At 43.6% G+C, this 21,281-nt stretch overlaps 1 protein-coding gene across 2 annotated transcripts; it reads left to right on the forward strand.

The window, feature by feature from the left end:
* The first annotated feature begins 1,415 nt into the window (after positions 1-1,415).
* On the forward strand, positions 1,416-19,972 carry LOC144491894 (THAP domain-containing protein 1-like). Of its 2 annotated transcripts, none has more exons than XM_078210192.1 (3): positions 1,416-1,546; positions 13,196-13,397; positions 17,648-19,972. In XM_078210192.1, coding segments are annotated over exons 1-3 (540 nt in total). In that variant the 5' UTR covers positions 1,416-1,544; the 3' UTR covers positions 17,984-19,972. The 2 variants fall into 2 exon arrangements, with proteins under 2 accessions (XP_078066318.1, XP_078066314.1); XM_078210188.1 differs by lacking the exon at positions 1,416-1,546 and adding an exon at positions 10,006-10,130.
* Positions 19,973-21,281: the final 1,309 nt, after the last annotated feature.

The following is a 21,281-nucleotide window of genomic DNA, read 5'->3' on the forward strand; positions in this document are numbered from 1 at the left end:
GTTGCTGTGGCAGGGTTGTGTGGTGTCGTGGTCACTGTTCCCCTGAAGGCTGAGTAGTTTGCTGCGGACAATGGTCTGTTTGAGGTTGTGTGGTTGTTTGAAGGCAAGAAGTGGGGGTGTGGGGATGGCCTTGGCGAGATATTCGTCTTCATCGATGACATGTTGAAGGCTCCAGAGAAGATGTCGTAGCTTCTCTGCTCCGGGGAAGTACTGGACGACGAAGGGTACTCTGTCCACCGTGTCCCGTGTTTGTCTTCTGAGGAGGTCGGTGTGGTTTTTCGCTGTGGCACTTCGGAACTGTCGATCGATGTGTCGAGCGCCATATCCTGTTCTTATGAGGGCATCTTTCAGCGTCTGAAGGTGTCTGTTGCGATCCTCCTCATCTGAGCAGATCCTGTGTATACAGAGGGCTTGTCCGTAGGGGATGGCTTCTTTAACATGTTTAAGGTGGAAGCTGGAGAAGTGGAGCATCGTGAGGTTATCCATGGGCTTGCGATACAGTGAAGTGCTGAGGTGACTGTCCTTGACAGAGATGTGTGTGTCCAAGAATACAACCGATTCTGGAGAGTAGTCCATGGTGAGTCTGATGGTGGGATGGAACTTGTTGATGTCATCATATAGTTGTTTCAGTGATTGTTCACCATTTGTCATCGATGTATCTAGTGTATAGCATCGGTTGAAGGTCCTGTGCGGTGAAGAGGTTTTGTTGCTGGTTTGATGACATCTTCATGCACAGGTTCGAACAAGACCTAGAATTTAGCCGCACAGTCATAGGTGTATAAGGAGTATAGTAGGGGCTGAGAACACAGCCTTGTGGGGCACCGGAGTTGAGGATGATTGTGGAGGAGGTGTTGTTACCTATCCTTACTGATTGTGGTCTGTGAGTTGTTAGGAAGTTCAGGATCTAGTCGCAGAGGGAGGAGCCGAGGCCCAGGCCATGGAATTTGGAGATGAGTTTCGTGGGATTAATAGTTTGAAGGCTGAGCTGCGGTCAACAAAAAGGAGTCTGACATAGGTGTCCTTGTTATCTAGGTGTTCCAGGACACTGTCTCTGGATATAAACTCACTCACAGAGAGGACACTGTCTCTTGATGTAAACTCATTCATAAAGAATACTATCTCTCAATATAAACTCGTTCACTGAGGGAGAGAGGACACTATCTCTGGATATTGTGATGTTAGTGTACCTTTAAGAGTTTTTAAAAATTCATGCTGACAGCCTTAAGTGCTTAGGCATTGTTGGGAAGGAGAAAAAAAAACTGTGGGCAGGTCAGGTGACAAGGATTGATTTCAGTTTTGAGCTACAGGCTAGAGTTTATTGCTTTTGTTTTGGAAAGGATAGCAAGCTCAAAAAGAAGTGTTTTACCCTTTCCTATTGATTAGTTGAAAACAAGATCTTGTTTTCCTAAAGGGTGAAAGTTTGTTGTTGTTGGGGACTAGACTAGACGCTCTGATGCTTTTGGGAAGCTGTCTTATCTTCAAACTATTTGGAATGAACGGAGAGAACTGCAGACTTCAACCAAAGGACTCAAATTTCCATTATCATGTGAGTGCGTCTGTGCTGTGTTAAACCTGTAAAAATGTTTTTTTTAGTCTATGGGTTTTGGTTTAATTGGAACACAATGTCTAACTGTTAATGAACATATTCATTAACGGGTTATACATTATAGTGGTTTTGTTTCTTGTTTGTAATTGATAAACCTTCTTGCTAATTTTATTACTATACACGTTGACTATATTCTTAAATAAACGTTTTGCTAAAAGCTCTCTAGTGGGTCTTTTGAATCACACCTGAAGTGAAACATCTCGTGCTTATCCTAACCAAATCCAAGATGCAAAACGTATGATTCAGGTGGGCCTCATAAAACACTTTTTGGAGTTTCTAACCTGAACCATAACATTTGATTTATTATTGTCACATGTATTGGCATACAGTGAAAAGTATTGTTTCTTGTGCGCTATACAGATAAAGTATACCATTCATAGAGAAGGAAAGGAGAGGGTGCAGAGTGTAGTGTTGCAGTCATGGCTGGGGTGTGGAGAGGGATCAGCTTGGTGCAGGGTGGGTCCATTCGGGAGTCTCATGGCAGCGGCGAAGAAGCTGTTCTTGAGTCGGTTGGTGCGTGACCTCAGACTTTTGTATCTTTCTCCCGATGGAAAAAGGTGGAAGAGAGAATGTCCCTCGTTGGGTTAAAATCTATATTTTTTGATTGATTTGGGATTATTGAACTCCAAGACAGTGTGTGGTGAGCATATTGGTGTTTTCTTTTCTGATGTTGTATTCAGATTTAAATAGGAAGTGCCTTGTGGCATAAAGACTCTTTCAGAGGCTAAGAAGTTCTTGGGGGTGGAGGAAGCCACACAAGGTAGTTTACAAAAGGTGACTAAAACAAAACTTTTGGAATTGACAAAAACATTGCAGTTGACATTGCCTGACAGTGTATGGAAGCGGAAGATAATTGTGGCTATAGCTCAGCATTTAAAATTGCCAGAAACACAGTCAGAATCATTGGAAATGACTAGAACTCAATTACAAATGAAACAATCTGAACATGAAAAAGAATTAAAGCAGCTTGAATTCGAAATAAAGGAAAGAGAGAGGGTAACAAAAGAAAGGACAGCCCTAGCAACAAAAGGCCAAAGAAAGGGATCCAATTGCAGCAGAAAAAGCAAAAGAAAGGGAGGCTATTGCAGCAGAAAATGGGAGGGACAAAAAGCAAAAGAATTGAAACAGTTTGAATTACAACAAGAAAATAAATGAAACTGCTTGAATTTCAGGCAAGGGAAAAAGAGAGAGAATTGAAACTTCAGAAACTGGAAAGACAATTTGAACTTGAAATGTTAGAAGTGCAAATGCGTAAACTGTGAGGTTAGCAGCAGAAATGGCAGATGATAATGAATTAATTCATAAATCAAAGTTTGGTTTCCGACATCAGTTTCAGCCAATGAGGGATAGAAACTGGGGAAAAGAGAAATATTCAGGTGGTAAAGGTAAAGAAGATCTTGTTGAAGATAATAAAGACAGTGTACCTCAGGTTAAAAAGGAAATACAGGAAGGTGGAAGAGAAATGAAAAGCCTCAAAATGTTTTCACTGTAATAAATTAGGCCATGCAAAGTTGCAGTGGTGCTGGTTTAAGAAAAGCCCTGGGAAGACTGACCTGGTAAAACAGGATAAACCATTGGGGTTTGTTAAAGTAATAAAGGAAAGCCCAGTAGAAGCAAAAGAAGGTACAGCCTGGTCAGGAGTTGATTGATAAGAAAGTGCCGGATCTCTTTAAAGAATTTACTTATGTGGATAAAGTTTACTCGTGTATACCAGGAGGAGTAGGTGAAGAAGTTAAAATTTTAAGAGATAAGGGAGCAAGTCAATTTTTGATGGTAAGAGGAGTTATTGCCAGAAAAGGTAGTAATGCGTGAAATTCAAGGTGAGGAGTAGTGTTCCATAATACAAGGTAAGGTTGGAGAGTCCAGTGAAGAGAGATGAAGTGGTAGTAGGAGCAATAGAGAAATTGTCTTGTCCAGGAATACGGTTTATCTTGGCTAATGATATAAGAACATAAGAACTAGGAGCAGGAGTAGGCCATCTGGCCCCTCGAGCCTGCTCCGCCATTCAATAAGATCATGGCTGATCTTTTTGTGGACTCAGCTCCACTTACCTGCCTGCTCACCATAACCCTTAATTCCCTTACTGTTCAAAAATGTATCTATCCTTGCCTTAAAAACATTCAGTGAGGTAGCCTCAACTGCTTCACTGGGCAGGGAATTCCACAGACTCATGACCTTTTGTGTGAAGAAATTCCTCCTCAACTCAGTCCTAAATCGGCTTCCCCTTATTTTGAGGCTATGCCCCCTAGTTCTAGTTTCACCCGCCAGTGGAAACAACTTCCCTGCTTCTTTCTTTTCTATTCTCTTCATAATCTTATGTTTCTATAAGATCTCCCCTCCTTCTTCTGAATTCCAAAGAGTATAGCCCCAGTCTACTCAGTCTGTCCTCATAAGCCAACCCTATAGCTGGCTCACAGATGGGAGCAATGCCTACTGTGGTTGAAAAGCCAGTGGAGAATCAAACAACTAAGCCGGTGAAGCATGCATATCCTGGGACCTTTCCTGAATGATATAGAAATAAAACAGTTGTAAGAGAAAGCATACATGGAAGAGGAATCTGAGTGCATACCAGAATGTTACTACCTTAAAAATGATGTCTTAATGAGGAAATGGAGACCTTTTACATATTCAGGCGGATGAAAAGTGGGTAGAAGTTCATCAAGTGGTATTGCTGGTAGGGTATAGAAAGGAGATGTTGTAAGTAGCACATGAGGTATCAGTAGGAGGTCACTTGGGAGTAAGGAAAACTCAAGCGAAAATACAAAAACATTTTTATTGACCTGGACTGCATAAAGATGTAGTTACATTTTGTTAGTCATGTCACACATGTCAAGTGATAGGGAAACCTCAAGTGGTGATGAAACCAGCACCCTTGACGCCCATTCCAGCATTTGACGAATCATTTACCAGGGTCTCAATTGATTATGTGGGACCCCTTCCTAAAACGAAAAATCAATATCTGGGAATCAATATCTATTGACTATAATGGAAGTTATGGATATCTTGGGAATAAAACAATTTAAATCTACTGCGTACCATCCAGAATCACGGAGGGCTAGAGTGGTGGCATTAAACTTTAAAGACAATGTTGAGAGGTTATTGTCAAAATTTTCCAGAGAATTGGGATAAAGGAATTCATTTGTACTCTTTGCAATTAGGGATGCACCTAATGAGTCGTCAAAATTCAGTCCATTTGAATTGATTTTTGATTATGGGGTAAGGGGACCACTTAAATTGATTAAGGAGAAAGTGGTGAGTGAGTGTTCTGAGACTACATTATTGGGCTACATGTCAAATTTTAGGGAAAGGTTGAATAGAGCAGGTGAATTGGCTAGACAACATTTAAAAGTAGCACAGCATGCGATGAAACAGGAAGCAGGGAAGAATTCAAAAATTTGTAGTTTTGCTAGTGGGGATAAATTCTTAGTACTGCTACCAGTGGTAGGTGAACCTTTAAAAGCAAGGTTTAGTCGGCCTTATGAAATTGAAAGGAAATTGAGTGAGGTAAATTATTTGATAAGAACATCAGAGAGAAGGAAAACTCTTGTGTGTATGTGAATATACTTAAAAGGTATTTTGATTGGGAAGGAGAGCAAAAGGAGGAGGTTTTAGTGGTTATAACTCAGAGGGAAGAACCAAATCCAGATGACTCTGAATTTGACATTCCCCAAGTTAAGTTGGATAACGAGGATGTTATTAAAAATTGGGATAAATTATTGAGTAACCTTGCAGAGAACAATCGAAGTGATCTGAAAGAGTTATTAATATCACATGGACAAGTATGTGGGAATAAGTTGGGAAGAACTAGAATGTAGTAGGGGCAGCATGGTGGCACAGTGGTTAGCACTGCTGTCTCATAGCGCCAGGGACCCGGGTTTGATTCCCGGCTTGGGTCACTGTCTGTGTGGAGTTTGCACATTCTCCCCGTGTCTGTGTGGGTTTCCTCTGGGTGCTCCAGTTTCCTCCCACAGTCTGAAAGACGTGCTGGTTAGGTGCATGGACCCGAACAGGCGCTGGAGTGTGGCGACGTTAATTTCACAGTAACTTCATTGCAGTGTCAGTGTAAGCCTTACTTGTGACTAATAAATTAACTTTAACTTTTACTTTTAACTTTAGAATGGTTATACATGGTGCAGATGTAGGAAATGCTGTTCCAATTAAGCAACCTCCTTGACTTAACCCTCTAAAATTGGCACAGGTTCAAAAGCAGTTTGAAAGTATGCTTCAAAATGACATAACTGAAGTGAGTGGCACTCACCCATAGTGATGGTACCCAACGATTGTGTGTGGGCTGTAGGAAAGTTAAAGCAGTTACGAAATCAGACTCTTATCCTATTTCACAGAGGGTGCGAAGACACTATCTCTGGATATATACTCACTCCGAGGACACTCTCACACTCCAAAAATGTGCTAGTTAGGTTGATTGGCCATGCCAAATTGCCCCTTTAGTGTCAGGGGTCCTGGGGTGGGGGGGGAGGGTTTCAAGGATAGGACCTGGTTGGGATTGTTGTCAGTGCAGGCTCGATAGGTCAAATGGCCTCCTCCTTCACTATAGGGATTCTATGATTTTTTTTTTCCATCGGGAATAGGTCAATAAGTATAGAGGCTGGGGACAAGGTTGGGGCCAAGACAAGGCAATCTAAGAGGAAGAGCGTTCTGGGGGAGGATGACCTCAGTGGGCTTGGAGGTCTGGAGTGCATCTGCTTCAATGCAAGGAGCGTCATGGGCAAGATAGACGAGCTTAGAGTCTTAATGCTTGCGCGGAACTTGGATGTGGTTGCAGTGACGGAGACTTGGTTAAAAGAAGGACAGGACTGGCAGCTGAATATTCCGGGGTATAAGTGTTTTAGGCGAGACAGAGGAGGGGCTAGGAGAGCTGCGGGAATAGCAATGCTGGTTAGGGAGCATATTACAGCGGTACAGAGGGTGGACAGTTTGGAAGGGTCAGGTAACGAGTCACTGTGGATGGAGCTCAGAAACAGGAAGGGCGCAGTCACTATGCTGGGGGTATACTACAGGCCTCCCAACAGCCCACGGGAAGTTGAGGAACGGATATGTAAGAAGATTCTGGACAGGTGCAGAAAAAATAGGGTTGTTGTAGTGGGAGACTTTAATTTCCCTCACATAGACTGCAAATCGCTTAGGGCTGCAGGCCTGGACGGAGAAGAATTTATAAAATGCGTACATTCTTTGGAACAATATGTTGACAGTCCAACTAGAGAGGGGGCTATACTGAACTTAGTACTGGGGAATGAGCCCGGTCAGGTCATCAAAGTTTCAGTAGGGGAACATGTGGCAAATAGTGACCACAATTCTGTAAACTTTAGGATAGTAATGGAAAAAGATGAGTGTTGTCCTATGGGTAAGGTACTGAATTGGGGGAAGGCTAACTACAGCCGGATTAGGCAGGATTTGGTGGCTGTTGATTGGGAGAGGCTGTTAGAGGGTAAATCCACATCTGGCATGTGGGAGTCTTTTAAGGAGTAGTTGATAGGACTGCAGGTCAGGCACGTGCCTGTAAAGAGGAAGGATAGGAAAGGTAGGATTCGGGAGCCGTGGATAACCAGTGAAATTGTGGGTCTAATCAAAAAGAAAAAAAGAGGCATACATGAGGTCCAGGCAGCTAAAAACAGATGGAGCACTGGAGGAATACAGAGAAAGTAGAAAAGAACTCAAACAGGGAGTTAGAAGGGCAAAAAGGGGTAATGAAATGTCCTTGGCAGACAGGATTCAGGAGAATCCTAATGGCATTTTATACATACGTTCGGAACAAGAGGGTTGTTAGGGAAAGAATCGGACCTCTCATGGACAAAGGAGGGGAATTATGCTTAGAACCAAAGGAAGTAGGAGAGATCCTAAATGAATACTTTGCATCAGTATTCACAAAGGAGAGGGACATGTTGACTGGTAGTGTCTCAGAGAGATGTGTTGACCCGTTAGAAAAAATCTCAATTACAAGGGAGGAAGTGTTAGGTTTTTTAAGAAACATTAAGACAGACAAATCCCCAGGGCCGGATGGCATCTATCCTAGACTCCTCAGGGAGGCAAGAGATTAAATTGCTGGGCCTCTAACAGAAATCTTTGTCTCTTCATTGGACACAGGTGAGGTCCCAGAGGATTGGAGGATAGCAAATGTGGTCCCGTTATTTAAGAAGGGTAGCAAGGATAACCCGGATAATTATAGGCCGGTGAGCTTGACGTCCGTGGTAGGGAAATTGTTGGAGAAGATTCTTAGAGATAGGATATATGCGCATTTAGAACTGAATAATCTCATTAGCGATAGACAGCATGGTTTTGTACGAGGGAGATCATGCCTCACAAATGTGGTTGAGTTTTTTGAGGAGGTGACAAAAACGATTGACGAGGGAAGGGCCGTGGATGTCGTCTATATGGATTTTAGTAAAGCGTTTGACAAGGTCCCTCATGGCAGGCTGGTGCAAAAGGTTAAATCTCACGGGATAAAAGGTGAGCTAGCTAGATGGGTGGAGAACTGGCTTAGCGATAGAAGACAGAGGGTAGCAGTGGAGGGGTCTTTTTCTGGTTGGAGGTCTGTGACTAGTGGTGTTCCGCAGGGCTCTGTACTGGGACCTCTGCTGTTTGTGATATATATAAATGATTTGGAGGAAGATGTAGCTGGTGTGATCAGTAAGTTTGCGGATGACACAAAGATTGCTGGAGTTGTGGATAGTGATGAACATTGTCAGAGAATACTTCAGGATATAGATAGGCTGGAACATTGGGCGGAGAAATGGCAGATGGAATTTAATCCAGGTAAATGCGAAGTGATGCATTTCGGTAGATCTAATGTAAGGGGGAGCTATACAATAAATGGCAGAACCATCAGGAGGACACAGAAGGACCTGGGTGTACAAGTCCACAGATCCTTAAAGGTGGCAGCACAGGTGGAGAGGGTGGTGAAGAAGGCATATGGCATGCTTGCCTATATTGGACGAGCATAGAATATAAAAGTTGGCATATGATGTTGCAGCTGTATAGAATGTTGGTTAGGCCACATTTGAAATACTGCATCCAGTTCTGGTCGCCACACTACCAGAAGGACTTGGAGGGAGTACAGAAAAGGTTTACCAGGATGTTGCCTGGTATGGAGGGTCTTAGCTATGGGGAGAGATTGAGTAAACTGGGGATGTTCTCCCTGGAAAGATGGAGGATGAGAGGCGACCTAATAGAGGTGTATAAAATTATGAAGGGCATAGATAGGGTGAACAGTGGGAAGCTTTTTCCCAGGTCGGAGGTGACGAACACAAGGGGTCACAGGTTCAAGGTGAGGGGGGCAAGGTTCAACACAGATGTCAGGGGGACGTATTTTACACAGAGGGTGGTGGAGGCCTGGAATGCACTGCCAAGCAAGCTGATTGAGGCGGACACACTGGGATCATTTAAGACTTATCTAGATAGCCACATGAACAGACTGGGAATAGAGGGATACAAACGAATGGTCTAGTTGGGCACATGAGCGGCGCAGGCTTGGAGGGCCGAAGGGCCTGTTCCTGTGCTGTATTGTTCTTTGATACAAAAGTCTGAGGACACGTACCAAACGACTCAAGAACAGCTTCTTCTCTGCTGTCATCAGACTTTTGAATGGACCTACCTTATATTAAGCTGATCTTTCTCTACACCCTAGCTATGACTGTAACATTACATTCTGCAGCCTCTCCTTCACCCCTATTTACTGTATGAACGTATGTTTTGCCTGCATAGCACACAAGAAACAATACTTTTCACTGTATCCCAATACATGTGACAAAAATAAATCAAATTATTTGATTAAGGACGGTGAGCATCAATAATAATCACCCAATCAAACACAGACCAACTGAAAACCACAATCATAAGCTACGAACTGAGGGTTTTCCATACTTGGTAGGAAGCGTGTACCGATTGGCACAGTGGTTAGCACTGCTGCCTCTAACGCCAAGGATCCGGGTTCGATTCCCGGCTTGGGTCACGGTCTGTGCGGAGTTTGCACATTCTTCCCGTGTCTCCGGGTACTCCGGTTTCCTCCCAAAGTCCGAAAGATGTGCTGGTTAGGTGCATTGGCCATGCTAAGTTCTCCCTCAGTGTACCCGAACAGGTGCCGGAGTGTGGCGACTCGGGGATTCTCTCAGTAACTTCATTGCAGTGTTAATTTATGCCTACTGGTGACACTAATAAATAAATTTTAAGCATTGCAGGAGGTTACATTTCCCCAGAACATTCATTACATTCCCAGACTCGATGGGCCAAATGGCCTCTTTCTGCATTGTAGGGTTTCTATGATTTTATGATTCATTACATTGCCACCAAGTGTCGATCCAACCAATCAGAACCATGATAGCAGCAACCAATCAGAGTCTGCATTGATTCAGCCAATCAGAACAGAGCTCCGTGCAGCCAATCGGGGTGTGGTTTGTTTTCGGGTGGGCGAGTTGGGCAGAGGGAAAGGTTTTGGTGTCATGGTGTTGTCCTGTTCGGCCTATGGCTGCAAGAATCGCTACGATAAGGACCGGGGAGTTTCCTTCCACAGGTAGGGAGCGCCTGGCTGCTGACACTCTCTCTCTTTCCGTGGTCTGGGCGCCACCTAAGAGCGATAAAGCTCCGGGGGCAGCCTTTAAACAGCGGTTGAGGGGGTTGGGGGGAGGGGGTTGTGGGGAGGGGGTTGTGGGGAGGGGGTTGGGGGGAGGGGGTTGGGGGGAGGGGGTTGAGGGGAGGGGGTTGGGGGGAGGGGTTGGTGGGGGGTTGGTGGGGGGTGGGGAGGGGGTTGAGGGGAGGGGGGGTGGGGAGGGGGTTGAGGGGAGGGGGAGGGGGGGTGGGGAGGGGGTTGAGGGGAGGGGGTTGAGGGGAGGGGGAGGGGGGGTGGGGAGGGGGAGGGGGGGTGGGGAGGGGGAGGGGGAGGGGGGGTGGGGAGGGGGAGGGGGGGTGGGGAGGGGGGGTGGGGAGGGGGGAGGGGGGGTGGGGAGGGGGAGGGGGGGTGGGGAGGGGGAGGGGGGGTGGGGAGGGGGAGGGGGGAGGGGGAGGGGGGGTGGGGAGGGGGGGTGGGGAGGGGGAGGGGGGGTGGGGAGGGGGGGTGGGGAGGGGGAGGGGGGGTGGGGAGGGGGAGGGGGGGTGGGGAGGGGGAGGGGGGGTGGGGAGGGGGTTGAGGGGAGGGGGGGTGGGGAGGGGGTTGAGGGGAGGGGGAGGGGGGGTGGGGGGTGGGGAGGGGGAGGGGGGTGGGGAGGGGGAGGTTGTGGGGGGGGCTGAGGGGAGGGGAGAGGGTGATGGGATGGAGAAGGGGTGTTGATGGGGTGGAGGTGGAAGGGAGGGAGATTTGTGAGGAGCAGGGGTGTTGGGACGAGGAAGAATGACATTTAGGGGAGGGAGTTGAGGCAGGTGTGAGGAAGAGGTTTCAGGAGGGGAGCTGAAGAGCAAAGACAGAAATTGCTGGAAAATCTCAGCAGGCCTGACATCTGTGGAGAGAGAACAGAACTAATGTTTTGAGCCAGGATGACCCTTCGTCAGAGCTGAATTGAGGAGGACAGGGTTAGGCTGGGTGAAGGGTTTTGGGGAAGGGAGTTTCACGGGAAAGGTGATGTGGGGATATGGAACGGGGTTTCAGGGAATGGGAACGGGCGGCGTTCAGGCGAGAAGCTTTTCTGGGCGGTGTTAGTTGTGATCAAGTGAAAAGATTGCTGTTGTTATAAAATACAAACTGTTTGCAACTTGCCTTTTGGCCTAATTTGGTAATACATGCACACTGAATTGAACTATTTCCTGTTGTCGGTCTGTCTCAGTGGTGATACTTTTGTCTTTGAGTCAGGCTGCAGAGACTGGAAGCACATAATCCAATACGACTGATACACACTCTCTCAGTACTGCACAGAAATATGATTCAACAAACTGGTTGAAATGTTGGACCTAAGCTGGACTTCTCTTTGGGTGGTTGAGATTCCGCAGCCCTATCTGAACTTAGAGTGGCTGAGTTCTTCTGGTGTCCTGGCTAATATTTCGTCCCTCAACCAACACCTAAAAACACTGATTTTCTGATCTTTCTGCTCACAGCATGTCCATCAGAATCAAACGAAGGAGGTAGGGGGAGATGGTTGGGGTGGGATTGATGCTGCTGCTTAAGTGGAAGCATGCTGATTTGATTTTAAACACAGTGGACATGACTCCCAGTCAAAACTACAATGAGAGTGCATTTTCTGATCTATAAAGACTACTTTGTGAAACTTGCATCTACCCACTGCAGAAGTTGCATCAGCTCTTGCACTCTTCTCCTGTTTGGTGCCTACGTTAATCTCCTGGAGTGACATAGTCATATCATGTCCTGCCCTCCTGTATTGCAGATGCAAGTTCCAGCCTCCGCCAATAGTTCTTGCACCTGCACCATATGAGTATGACTGTGTTGTCTGAATTTGAGCAGAGTGTTCTTGAAATATTGGTCTCTGAAAAGCAATAGCCCCAAGCCTCAGCTGATGTTTGGTTTTTTTTGTCACTTCAAGGGAGGGCAGAAGAATTGTTCCTCCTGCTCGGTTGATGTTCTGTGATCCACCCAACAATATCTGCTTTGGTCAGTAATGCTGATTTCCCTGTAGGGTGCTGCACTGCCAGAGGTGCTGTGTTTTAGTTGAGAGTTTAAATTGAGGCTTCATGCCATTGGATTTTTTAGGTGGATGTAAAAGATCCCATGGCACTATTTGGGAAAACAGCAGACAAGTTTTGATGTCCTCGGCAATATTTCTTGCTCAACCAATCTTGCTGTGCATTCACTCTCCCAAGTTCAGCCTGCCAGCTTGTTTCATTACTTTTTGTGGATCATGCAACTGGCTATAGTACTTTTTAAGCGTAAAATACTTGACATTTTTAAGTTGGAGTTTAAATCTAGGAAGTTCTGACATGGTGTAACACCGAGCCTCTTACTGAAAGAGAACTGTGGGGAGGTGTAGAACAGCCACAGAGGAGCTGCACAGCAGTTACTTCCTAGGTTTAGGGCTAGCCAAATGAACATGCAGTTGAATATAGTAGTTATGAGGACTGGCCAGTCTGTTAAACGAGACCTCAGTCCACAGGGGGCTACATGGCCCCCATCATAGAAATCATAGAAACCCTACAGTGCAGAAGGAGGCCATTCGGCCCATCGAGTCTGCACCGACCACAATCCCACCCAGGCCCTACCCCCACATATTTTACCCGCTAATCCCTCTAACCTACGCATCCCAGGACTCTAAGGGGCAATTTTTTTTTAACCTGGCCAATCAACCTAACCCGCACATCTTTGGACTGTGGGAGGAAACCGGAGCACCCGGAGGAAACCCACGCAGACACGAGGAGAATGTGCAAACTCCACACAGACAGTGACCCGAGCCGGGAATCGAACCCGGGACCCTGGAGCTGTGAAGCAGCAGTGCTAACCACTGTGCTACCGTGCCGCCCTGGCATCGCACACAATACTCTAATATTTAGAATTAAAATCTCACCTTTTTGCATACTCGTGGAGACTGACATCATCGTGTACCCTGATGCATGTGGGTGGCTAGGTGAATGTGCAGAAGAATTACATTGACTGCAATTAAGATCTTCCCTCCTAACAATATTTCTAAAACCTCTTTAAAGGTTTCCCCTGAAACGACCAGAGCTCTGTAAGAAGTGGCTGGCTGCAGTCAGGCGACGTAATTTTACACCCACCAAAAACAGCAATCTTTGCTCAGAACATTTCACGTTGGACTGTTTTAGAAAGAACTGTAACAACAAAATACTAGAAGAAAATGCTGTACCGTCCATTTTTTGCTTTACCCGACCAAATCAACAGTCAAAGGTAACTTTTTTTTGTTATTCGATTACAATGCAGAATAAGTTGATTAATATTGATCCAAACAAAATATGCTGGAAAATCTCAGCAGGTCTGACAACACATGTGGAGAAGGAATAGAGCTAGTGTTTTCAGTCTGGGTGACTTTGTCAGGGCAGATAACTAACTTTAAATGTAGCGCTGTCATTTTATAAGGTACCTTATACAGATTAATACACAGTGGTTCCAACCCATTCTATAGTTTTAATTAAAATTTTGATTGCATTGCTAAGTCTATGTAGAATGTAATGCATAATGATCCTATCATATTAAGATCCAACATCAGAAATTTGACACACACACCCATGAAATTAGCTATCACTTAAGCTATTCTTGATAGTGTTATTTGACTAAAAGTTAGCTAGGTCTCTCTTGTTTGGACGGTCTCATGGATTCTTTAACATTTACCTGAAAAATTAGAACAGAGAAATGACATTGGTTTAGTGGGCTGGAATCTGTTAGAGTTGGGCAACTTGATTTCTGCTCAGTTTGGACTTTTTCCTGAGCCCTTCAGCTCAAAGCCTTTTTGCTCTGTAACTACAAACTGAGAATGGTGCATCAGAGACCCCACTGCCCAACAGGACCATCAGTGTATCACCTTAACCAATAAGATTTAAGGATTGAAAAATGAACATAGGAAGGAGAGAGAATTAGAGTGGTTGAATTTGTCAAATAAGGTACAGAAAGAGGAATAGAAAGGAAATTAAAGGTTGGATTAAGAGTGAGAGGGGGATGTTAATGTACACCCGCTATTCAAAAAGGGAGGTAGAGAGAAAACAGGGAACTATAGATCAGTGAGCCTAACGTCATTAGTAGGAAAGTTGCTCGAGTACATTATCAAGGATTTCATAACACAGCATTTGGAAAGCAGTGGTGTAATCAGATAAAGTCAGCATGGATTTACAAATGGGAAATCATGCTTGTAATGGCATTCTTGTAAGTAGTGGAGATGACCAGGGAGAACCAGTGGATTTATTTAGACTTTCGGAAGGCTTTCGACAAGGTCTCACTTAGCAGACTACAATGTGAAGTTAAAGCGCACAGGTGGCAGGTAATATCTTGAGATGGATAGAAAGCTGGTTAGCAGACAGGAAGCAGAATTGAAATAAATGGGTCTTTTTCTAATTGGCAGGCAGTGACTAAGTGGGGTACTGCAGGGATCTGTGCTAGGACCCCAACTGTTCACATTATTATTATAGAATCCCTGCAGTGCAGAAGGAGGCTATTCAACCCATCAAGACTGTACCAATGACAATCCAACTCAGGTCCTATCCTTGTAACCCCACGTATTTACCCTGCACAGCATAATGCCCCTGACACTAAGGGGCAATTTAGTATGGCCAATCAACCTAACCTGCACATCTTTGGACTGTGGGAAGAAACCGGAGCATGTGGAGGAAACTGATGCAGACACCGGGAGAACATGCAGACTCCACAGTCACCTGAGGCCAGAATCGAAACTGGGTCCCTGGCACTGTGAGGCAGCAGTGCTAACCACTGTGCCACCGTGCTGTCTTTATATATTATATAACATGATATTATAATGATTTGGATGAGGCAACTAAATGTATTATCTCAAGTTGGGTGGGAGGGTGAACTGTGAGGAGGATGCAGAGATGCTTCAGCATGATTTGGACAGGCTAAATGAGTGGGCAAATGCATGGCAGATACTGTAAAATGTGGATAAATATGAGGTTATCCACTTCAGTTGCAAAAATAGGAATGCAAATTATTATTTGAATGGGCGTAAATTGAGAGAGGTGGATGCTCAGCGAGACCTTGGTGTCCTTGTGTATCAGTCGGTGAAAGTGAGTAGGCAGTAAAGAAGGCAAATGATATGTTGGCCTTCATAGTGAGAAGAGTTGAGTACAGGAACGGGGATGTTTTACTGCAATTGTATCGGGTGTTGGTGAGGCCACACCAAAGAATGAAATGAGACTCCACACTTTAAATTGTTCATTTTTTGCATCAGAGAAGTTGATTGGCAGTCATTTAGACTTATTGTACATTTATTACTTGACTAAACTTTCTGTGGCAAGTTTACTGGGCAAATGTAACAAATTCATGAAACTCGGGGGAGAATAAAGGGGAAACGTTGTGTTCGCAGAGTGGTGCAAATGATCCAGCAATGCACTTGTGCCTCTTCACAAATTGTTGGCCAATTTGTACATTAATAATGGAAGCGCAGTCCTCCTATCGATGGAGAATGCTATCTGTATTGCCCAGCCGCGTCTGTCCAAACTCTGTACTAAATACTTTTACGTGGGAAGCAAAGGCACCACCGTTGTCCAAAACCAAGTGCACCTTAGCAACACTGGCATAAACATTGAACATCTAGTACACATTGTTAATTTACATGATTTTTATTAAAGAAGCAATGGCAGCACTTTTAAATCGCTTGTTCCTGTAGATGGAAAGAAAACATGTTAAATTTGAATTTTTCTTTCCCTCTCTTCTCTTTCCCTCCCCTCCCTCCCCTCCCTCCCCTCCCTCCCCTCCCTCCCCTCCCTCCCCTCCCTCCCCTCCCCTCCCCTCCCCTCCCCTCCCCTCCTCTCGTTCCTCAGCTTTCATTAATGGGTGTTGAGGTCACTTATAAAAAGCTTCCCTGTCTGAGTTTAACTAACTGGAGCAAGGATTGTTCCAAATACTCTGGTCAGTATGTCTCTCAGCCAGATATATGCAAGAACAACAATATGAGTTAGTTTGTACTGCAAATAGTAATTTAGTTCCAATCTGTACAATGTCTTCAGTTGATTTGATCCCACTTTTCCTTTATCTTAAGTGGGCAATCATTTTGCAGCTGGCAATTCATTTGTATCTCTTTGAATGTGTTAATCTTCAAACTCAGTCATGTAAATAAACCTTCACTTTGTCTATTAAGAAAACTTATTTCACAGATTTGCCTTTCTCCCAATATATTTGCTGCTTCTAGTGCTAATGACTGAGTAGCGTTTTGGATAAAGAATAACATGCACCCCTCTCAACTGCTGTGCTTGGGTTGAGTTAAATGCTAGACTAGGATACAGAGTCATCGTAAACCTCACAGCAAAATACATTCTCCTGTCAACTGAATCAGGAGAAAATAGCCTGCATTTGACTTGCGTACAGGCAAAAGCTGCTAGTGTAGCTGATTTATACCTAAAGAAATGCATAGAAGCAACAATTCACAATACTAACAGAATAATAAAACTTGTATGTAAAAACTGGGTGGAATGCTTTAAAAAACATGCTATTTTCCAGCTTCTGTGTACTTAGATATGCATGTAATTTGTTTGGCAGATACCTGGGGAGCTCTGTCCTTCTAACCCATGTAAAGGTAAAGTCGCATAGTCCCAGATGACCATAAACTGACCGGTTGTGTTTTAACCTGAGGATCACCACACCTCAGGCGAGAGGCAAGGTTGAGAATAACCTCAGCCTGTACAGGAATTGAACTCACACTGTTGGCATCGCTCTGCATCACTAACCAGCTATCCAGCCAATTGAGCTAAACTGACACTGAAGACCGCAAGAAAATCTCTAGTATTATGAAGAAGTTTTTTAACCTTTTTGAAGTGCAATTTCTTTCAAGTAAACATAAAGGTTAAATTATTAACACCTCACGTACAGCATACCCCTGGTGCAGAATAGGCTGCTTGTTTTGACACTGTTAGATGAGGAAAGCCATGACCTCAGTTCGTTGGATCTTTTTTACACTGGGAAAATGTAGGCTTTGGGGTGATTGACTTGTGAGCCTGAAAGTGTGTGTATCTGTTTGGTCATCCTTTTTGAATATGGTCACCACATTAACCTTCTGATACCTTCCCAGGAAACTAATCTTTCCTCATCTCTAAACACATTTTGTTGTCTGACCACACCAGCATTTAACCTAACCAAAGATGTGCCGAAACTAAACTTTTCTTTTGCTATTCCCAAAATCTCTGTTGATTTCAAATGGAAAAGCATAACCTTGAATTTGAAAGTGTTTAACTCAAAACTTGTTGGGTCAGACATTTTGATAAAACGTGCTTTAATTTGTATTTTTATGTACCTTGTCCACCATCTTCTACTTTAACATTGAAATATAGCATTAAAAAATTAGGAAAAGTTTATACTTTGAGGAAATAACTGCAGTAGATCTCTTTTTACAAATGTGATTCAAAGCTTTAAATCTGCTATGACTGAATATTAAAAGTATGTGTTCAGGAGTGTTAATCTATTAATTATTATATTGATAGAAGTTAGAAATGGCAAAGGCAAGCGAACAACCTCGTGCAGCAGAAGAAATAACAGAGGATGCTGAATTAAAGCAAGCAAATGGTCTGCTAACTGTTTACGATCACAGCTACAGTGTAGGTGATGCGTGTTTGCAAAAGAAAAAGATTCAGCAGTTGGAAGAACAGAATGAGAAGCTGAAAAAGAAACTGAAATTCTTGCAGCAGAAATCTCGCCGTCAAGAGCAACGCTTGCAGCGAATGAAGAAGTTATTACAGGAACTTAACACACAAGAGATATTACCACATCAGAGCTGTGTACTGTTACATGATACTTTGTATGAAGTGATTAAAGTTTAAATGTAAAAATATTTACTAATACAACACTTACTAAATGACAGGTAGTGTGTAGAAACATAACCAATTATCTTTACTACCCAGATTCACAGGAAGGGGATAACTAGCAAAATGCCTCGAAGGCTCACTGCTAGGACAATTGTTTACATTGTACATAAATAATTTTAAATAGAAACAGCTGAATAAATTTGCTGTTATATGGGGTCGGGAACTAACGCAAATAACACAAGCAGACCATCTACAGAGGAATATGTGACATTGCTTTTTGGGTGTTCTAAATTTGTAAGTACAAAGTGACGAGATTGGAGAAATGGATCAGCCAGTGAAGATACAAGATGAAAAAGCATTCGTAGGACATGACAGACCTAGGGATACTGATAGAAAGTTCACTCAAACAATCGCCATGAGACAACAATGAAGACAAACTGGGTCTTGGCATATATAGCTAAAGACATGGAATACAAGTTAATGTTGGTGATGGTGTGGTTTCAGTCCTGCTTGAAGTGTGCGTATAGCGGAGGATATCCTGGCTTTGTATACTAAACGCAGCTACACCAATATTCGAGATTGGGAATCGTAGCTAACAGAGGCAAGTGAAGAAACTGGGGATGCTTATGCTGCAGAAGAAACTTGACAGAACCATAAAGTTTTCAAGCTTCTAAAGGCTACAGGTAACATTGCTCAACACCACAAACTTCAGCTAGGTGGCACAAAGTCAATATCAGAAAAGTGGAAATTAACATGCGGTTTAGACTTCGTCTTGTGTGAAAGAGAACCTGCCACCAAAAACTACATTGTTACTGTCCATGACTATCTAATCTAATTTCCTTCTCTTGCTTTTTCCCCCGTACAATGTATTGTGCCTCTTTTGCAAGCAACCATCTGGTTCCTTTTTTAGAAGTAAAAAAGTTTATTTATTTATTAGTCATAGTAGGCTTACATTAACACCGCAATGAAGTTACTGTGAAAGTCCCCTAGTCGCCACACTCCGGTGCTTTTTCGGGTACACTGAGGGAGAATTTAGTGTGGCCAATGCACCTAACCAGCACATCTTTTGGACTGTGGGAGGAAACCGGAACACCCGGAGGAAACCCACACAGGCATGGGGAGAAAGTGCAGACTCCATACAGTCACTCAAGCTGGGAATCAAACTTGGGTCCCTGGTGCTGTGAGGCAGCAGTGCTAACCGCTGTAGTACCGTGCTGCCCCAGATCAATTCAACTGTTCTTTGTCAGAGAATTTGACATTCTAGCCACCCACTGATTTTTTTTTTCTAACTTCCCTTAATTATTTTGGTGAACCTTTAATTTATATCCTTTTATCACTCAGTAATTACAACCTATCAATACAGTTTTTGCAATCATTGAATGGCTTTGTCATGTCACCCCTTAATCTCTCAATTCTACTAAAAGAAAATAAGAAATCTCAATTTTTTAAGTCTTTGTAATTGTAACCCCTCATCCATTGCAGTGAATTGTTCCTTTCTTATATCCTTCCTATATGACGGGGTGTCAAAATTGTAGACATCCCAATTTTAAGTTTTGTACAAGTTCAATATTACCTCCTTGCATTTGTACTTTGTCTCTGGATACAAAACCAAGGACTGCATTTGCATGCCTTTAGTGGTTCTACGTACTTGCACTTCCTACCTTTAATGATCAATGCTACCTTTTGAATCTTGTCCTTCACAGTATGTTTCCTTATTCTGGGTTTGAGGAAAACCAGAGGAGAATATAGTTTGCATTTGAACTTTGGAATTGCAGTGGTCGCTTTGGTCTGTAAAGTCTTAACCACATTTTCAAGTTGTATATAAAATAATCTTTGCACAGTTAGCTGAGCCACTTGATTCTTTCCGTAATATCGTGGCTAAAAAATGTAATGCAATGTAGTATCTCAGAAACCAAGTTTCTGGACAGAACTGCAGCTGCAAAAAATTGGTAAAATTCTAAAATAACCATGGAATAAAAACACTTTGATATTCTGTCACCCAAATGTCTTGATTATCTCTGTTATGTGTAATTTTATACCATGGGGAGGAATGGTAAGTGTAAGGGAAAGTCTGATTATGGGGTTAGAATGTGACATGACTTTGGGTGATGTTAGATATTTTCTCGAGTGTTTACTAATCACTCGTAAATCAATTTCTGATTTTGTATTTTCCGTGATGTCTAGATGAGCAATGATAAGATCCACAGTTTGAACGATGAACTGATAATCTATCCACCAGCCACCAGAATATGTCATGTCACCAAGTAATACTCAAGGCTGGATAAACAAATACTTCTACCAAATCTAGAAGCAGGCTTTGAAATACGAGGTGGTTTTATTTGCATCAGGTAGATGAACAGTCTTAATGCAGTGGAAAAAGTTATTTATGCTCCTCAAATACACACCTGCTCTTCAAATACATACAAGATGCAGTTTCCTCTCCAAACATGGATTTTTAAGTTAGTTTATTTACTACAAACTCAGTCTAGCCTGTCACCCTAGTTGGGCTACAACAATTACAGCATTTAGCATTACAACTGGTCGCTGTAATATTCATAGAATCCCTACAGTGCAGAAGGAGGCCATTTGGCCCATTGGGTCGCACCGACAACAATCCCACCCAGGCCCTATACCACAACCCCACATGTTTACTTCACTAATCCCTCTAAGCTACACATCCTGGGACACTAATGGGCAATTTAGCATAGCCAATCAACCTAACCTGCACATTGGCCCATCAAATCTGCACCAACTCTCTAACAGAGTATCCCACCCAGACCTTCTCTGCCCTATCCCCTCAACCCCACATATTTACCCCACTAATCCCCCTACCTTACACATCCTGGGACACTAAGGGGCAATTTAGCATTGCCAATCCACCTAACCAGCACCTCTTTGGACCGTGGGAGGTGATCGGAGCACCTGGAGCAAACCCATGCAGACACACTTGCGCTTACTGAGGAGTGATTTATTTGAGCTGCATACAATTGAGGGGCCAGGATAGGAGGGACCTGTTTCCAATGGGAGACATAACCAGGAGATAGAGCTTTAAAGTAATTGCAGAGATTAGAGTACAGTTTGGAAGAGAAATTAAGCTAAGTGGTGTTGGGGATCTTGAACTCTACTTGAAAGGGGGGGGACCCTCACTGTCTTTAAAAAATGTACTCAATACCGTAACCAGAACAAGAGCTAGAACGTGGAATTAAGCTGGATAACTACCTACTGTGCCCTAAATTTGCTACTAGAATCATAGAATGTAGACAGCACAAAAAGAGACCATTTGGTCCATCATGTTGGTGTTGGCCAAAAAAAC

This window comes from Mustelus asterias, chromosome 1 (genome assembly GCF_964213995.1).
Source record: "Mustelus asterias chromosome 1, sMusAst1.hap1.1, whole genome shotgun sequence".
Taxonomy (NCBI): domain Eukaryota; kingdom Metazoa; phylum Chordata; class Chondrichthyes; order Carcharhiniformes; family Triakidae; genus Mustelus; species Mustelus asterias.

Coding starts and splice junctions, on each gene's coding strand:
- LOC144491894 (XM_078210188.1), top strand. CDS start 10,060: ATGGTGTTGTCCTGTTCGGCCTATGGCTGCAAGAATCGCTACGATAAG. Junction 10,131..13,195: donor CGGGGAGTTTCCTTCCACAG/GTAGGGAGCGCC, acceptor ACCTCTTTAAAG/GTTTCCCCTGAAACGACCAG. Junction 13,398..17,647: donor GACCAAATCAACAGTCAAAG/GTAACTTTTTTT, acceptor TTATATTGATAG/AAGTTAGAAATGGCAAAGGC.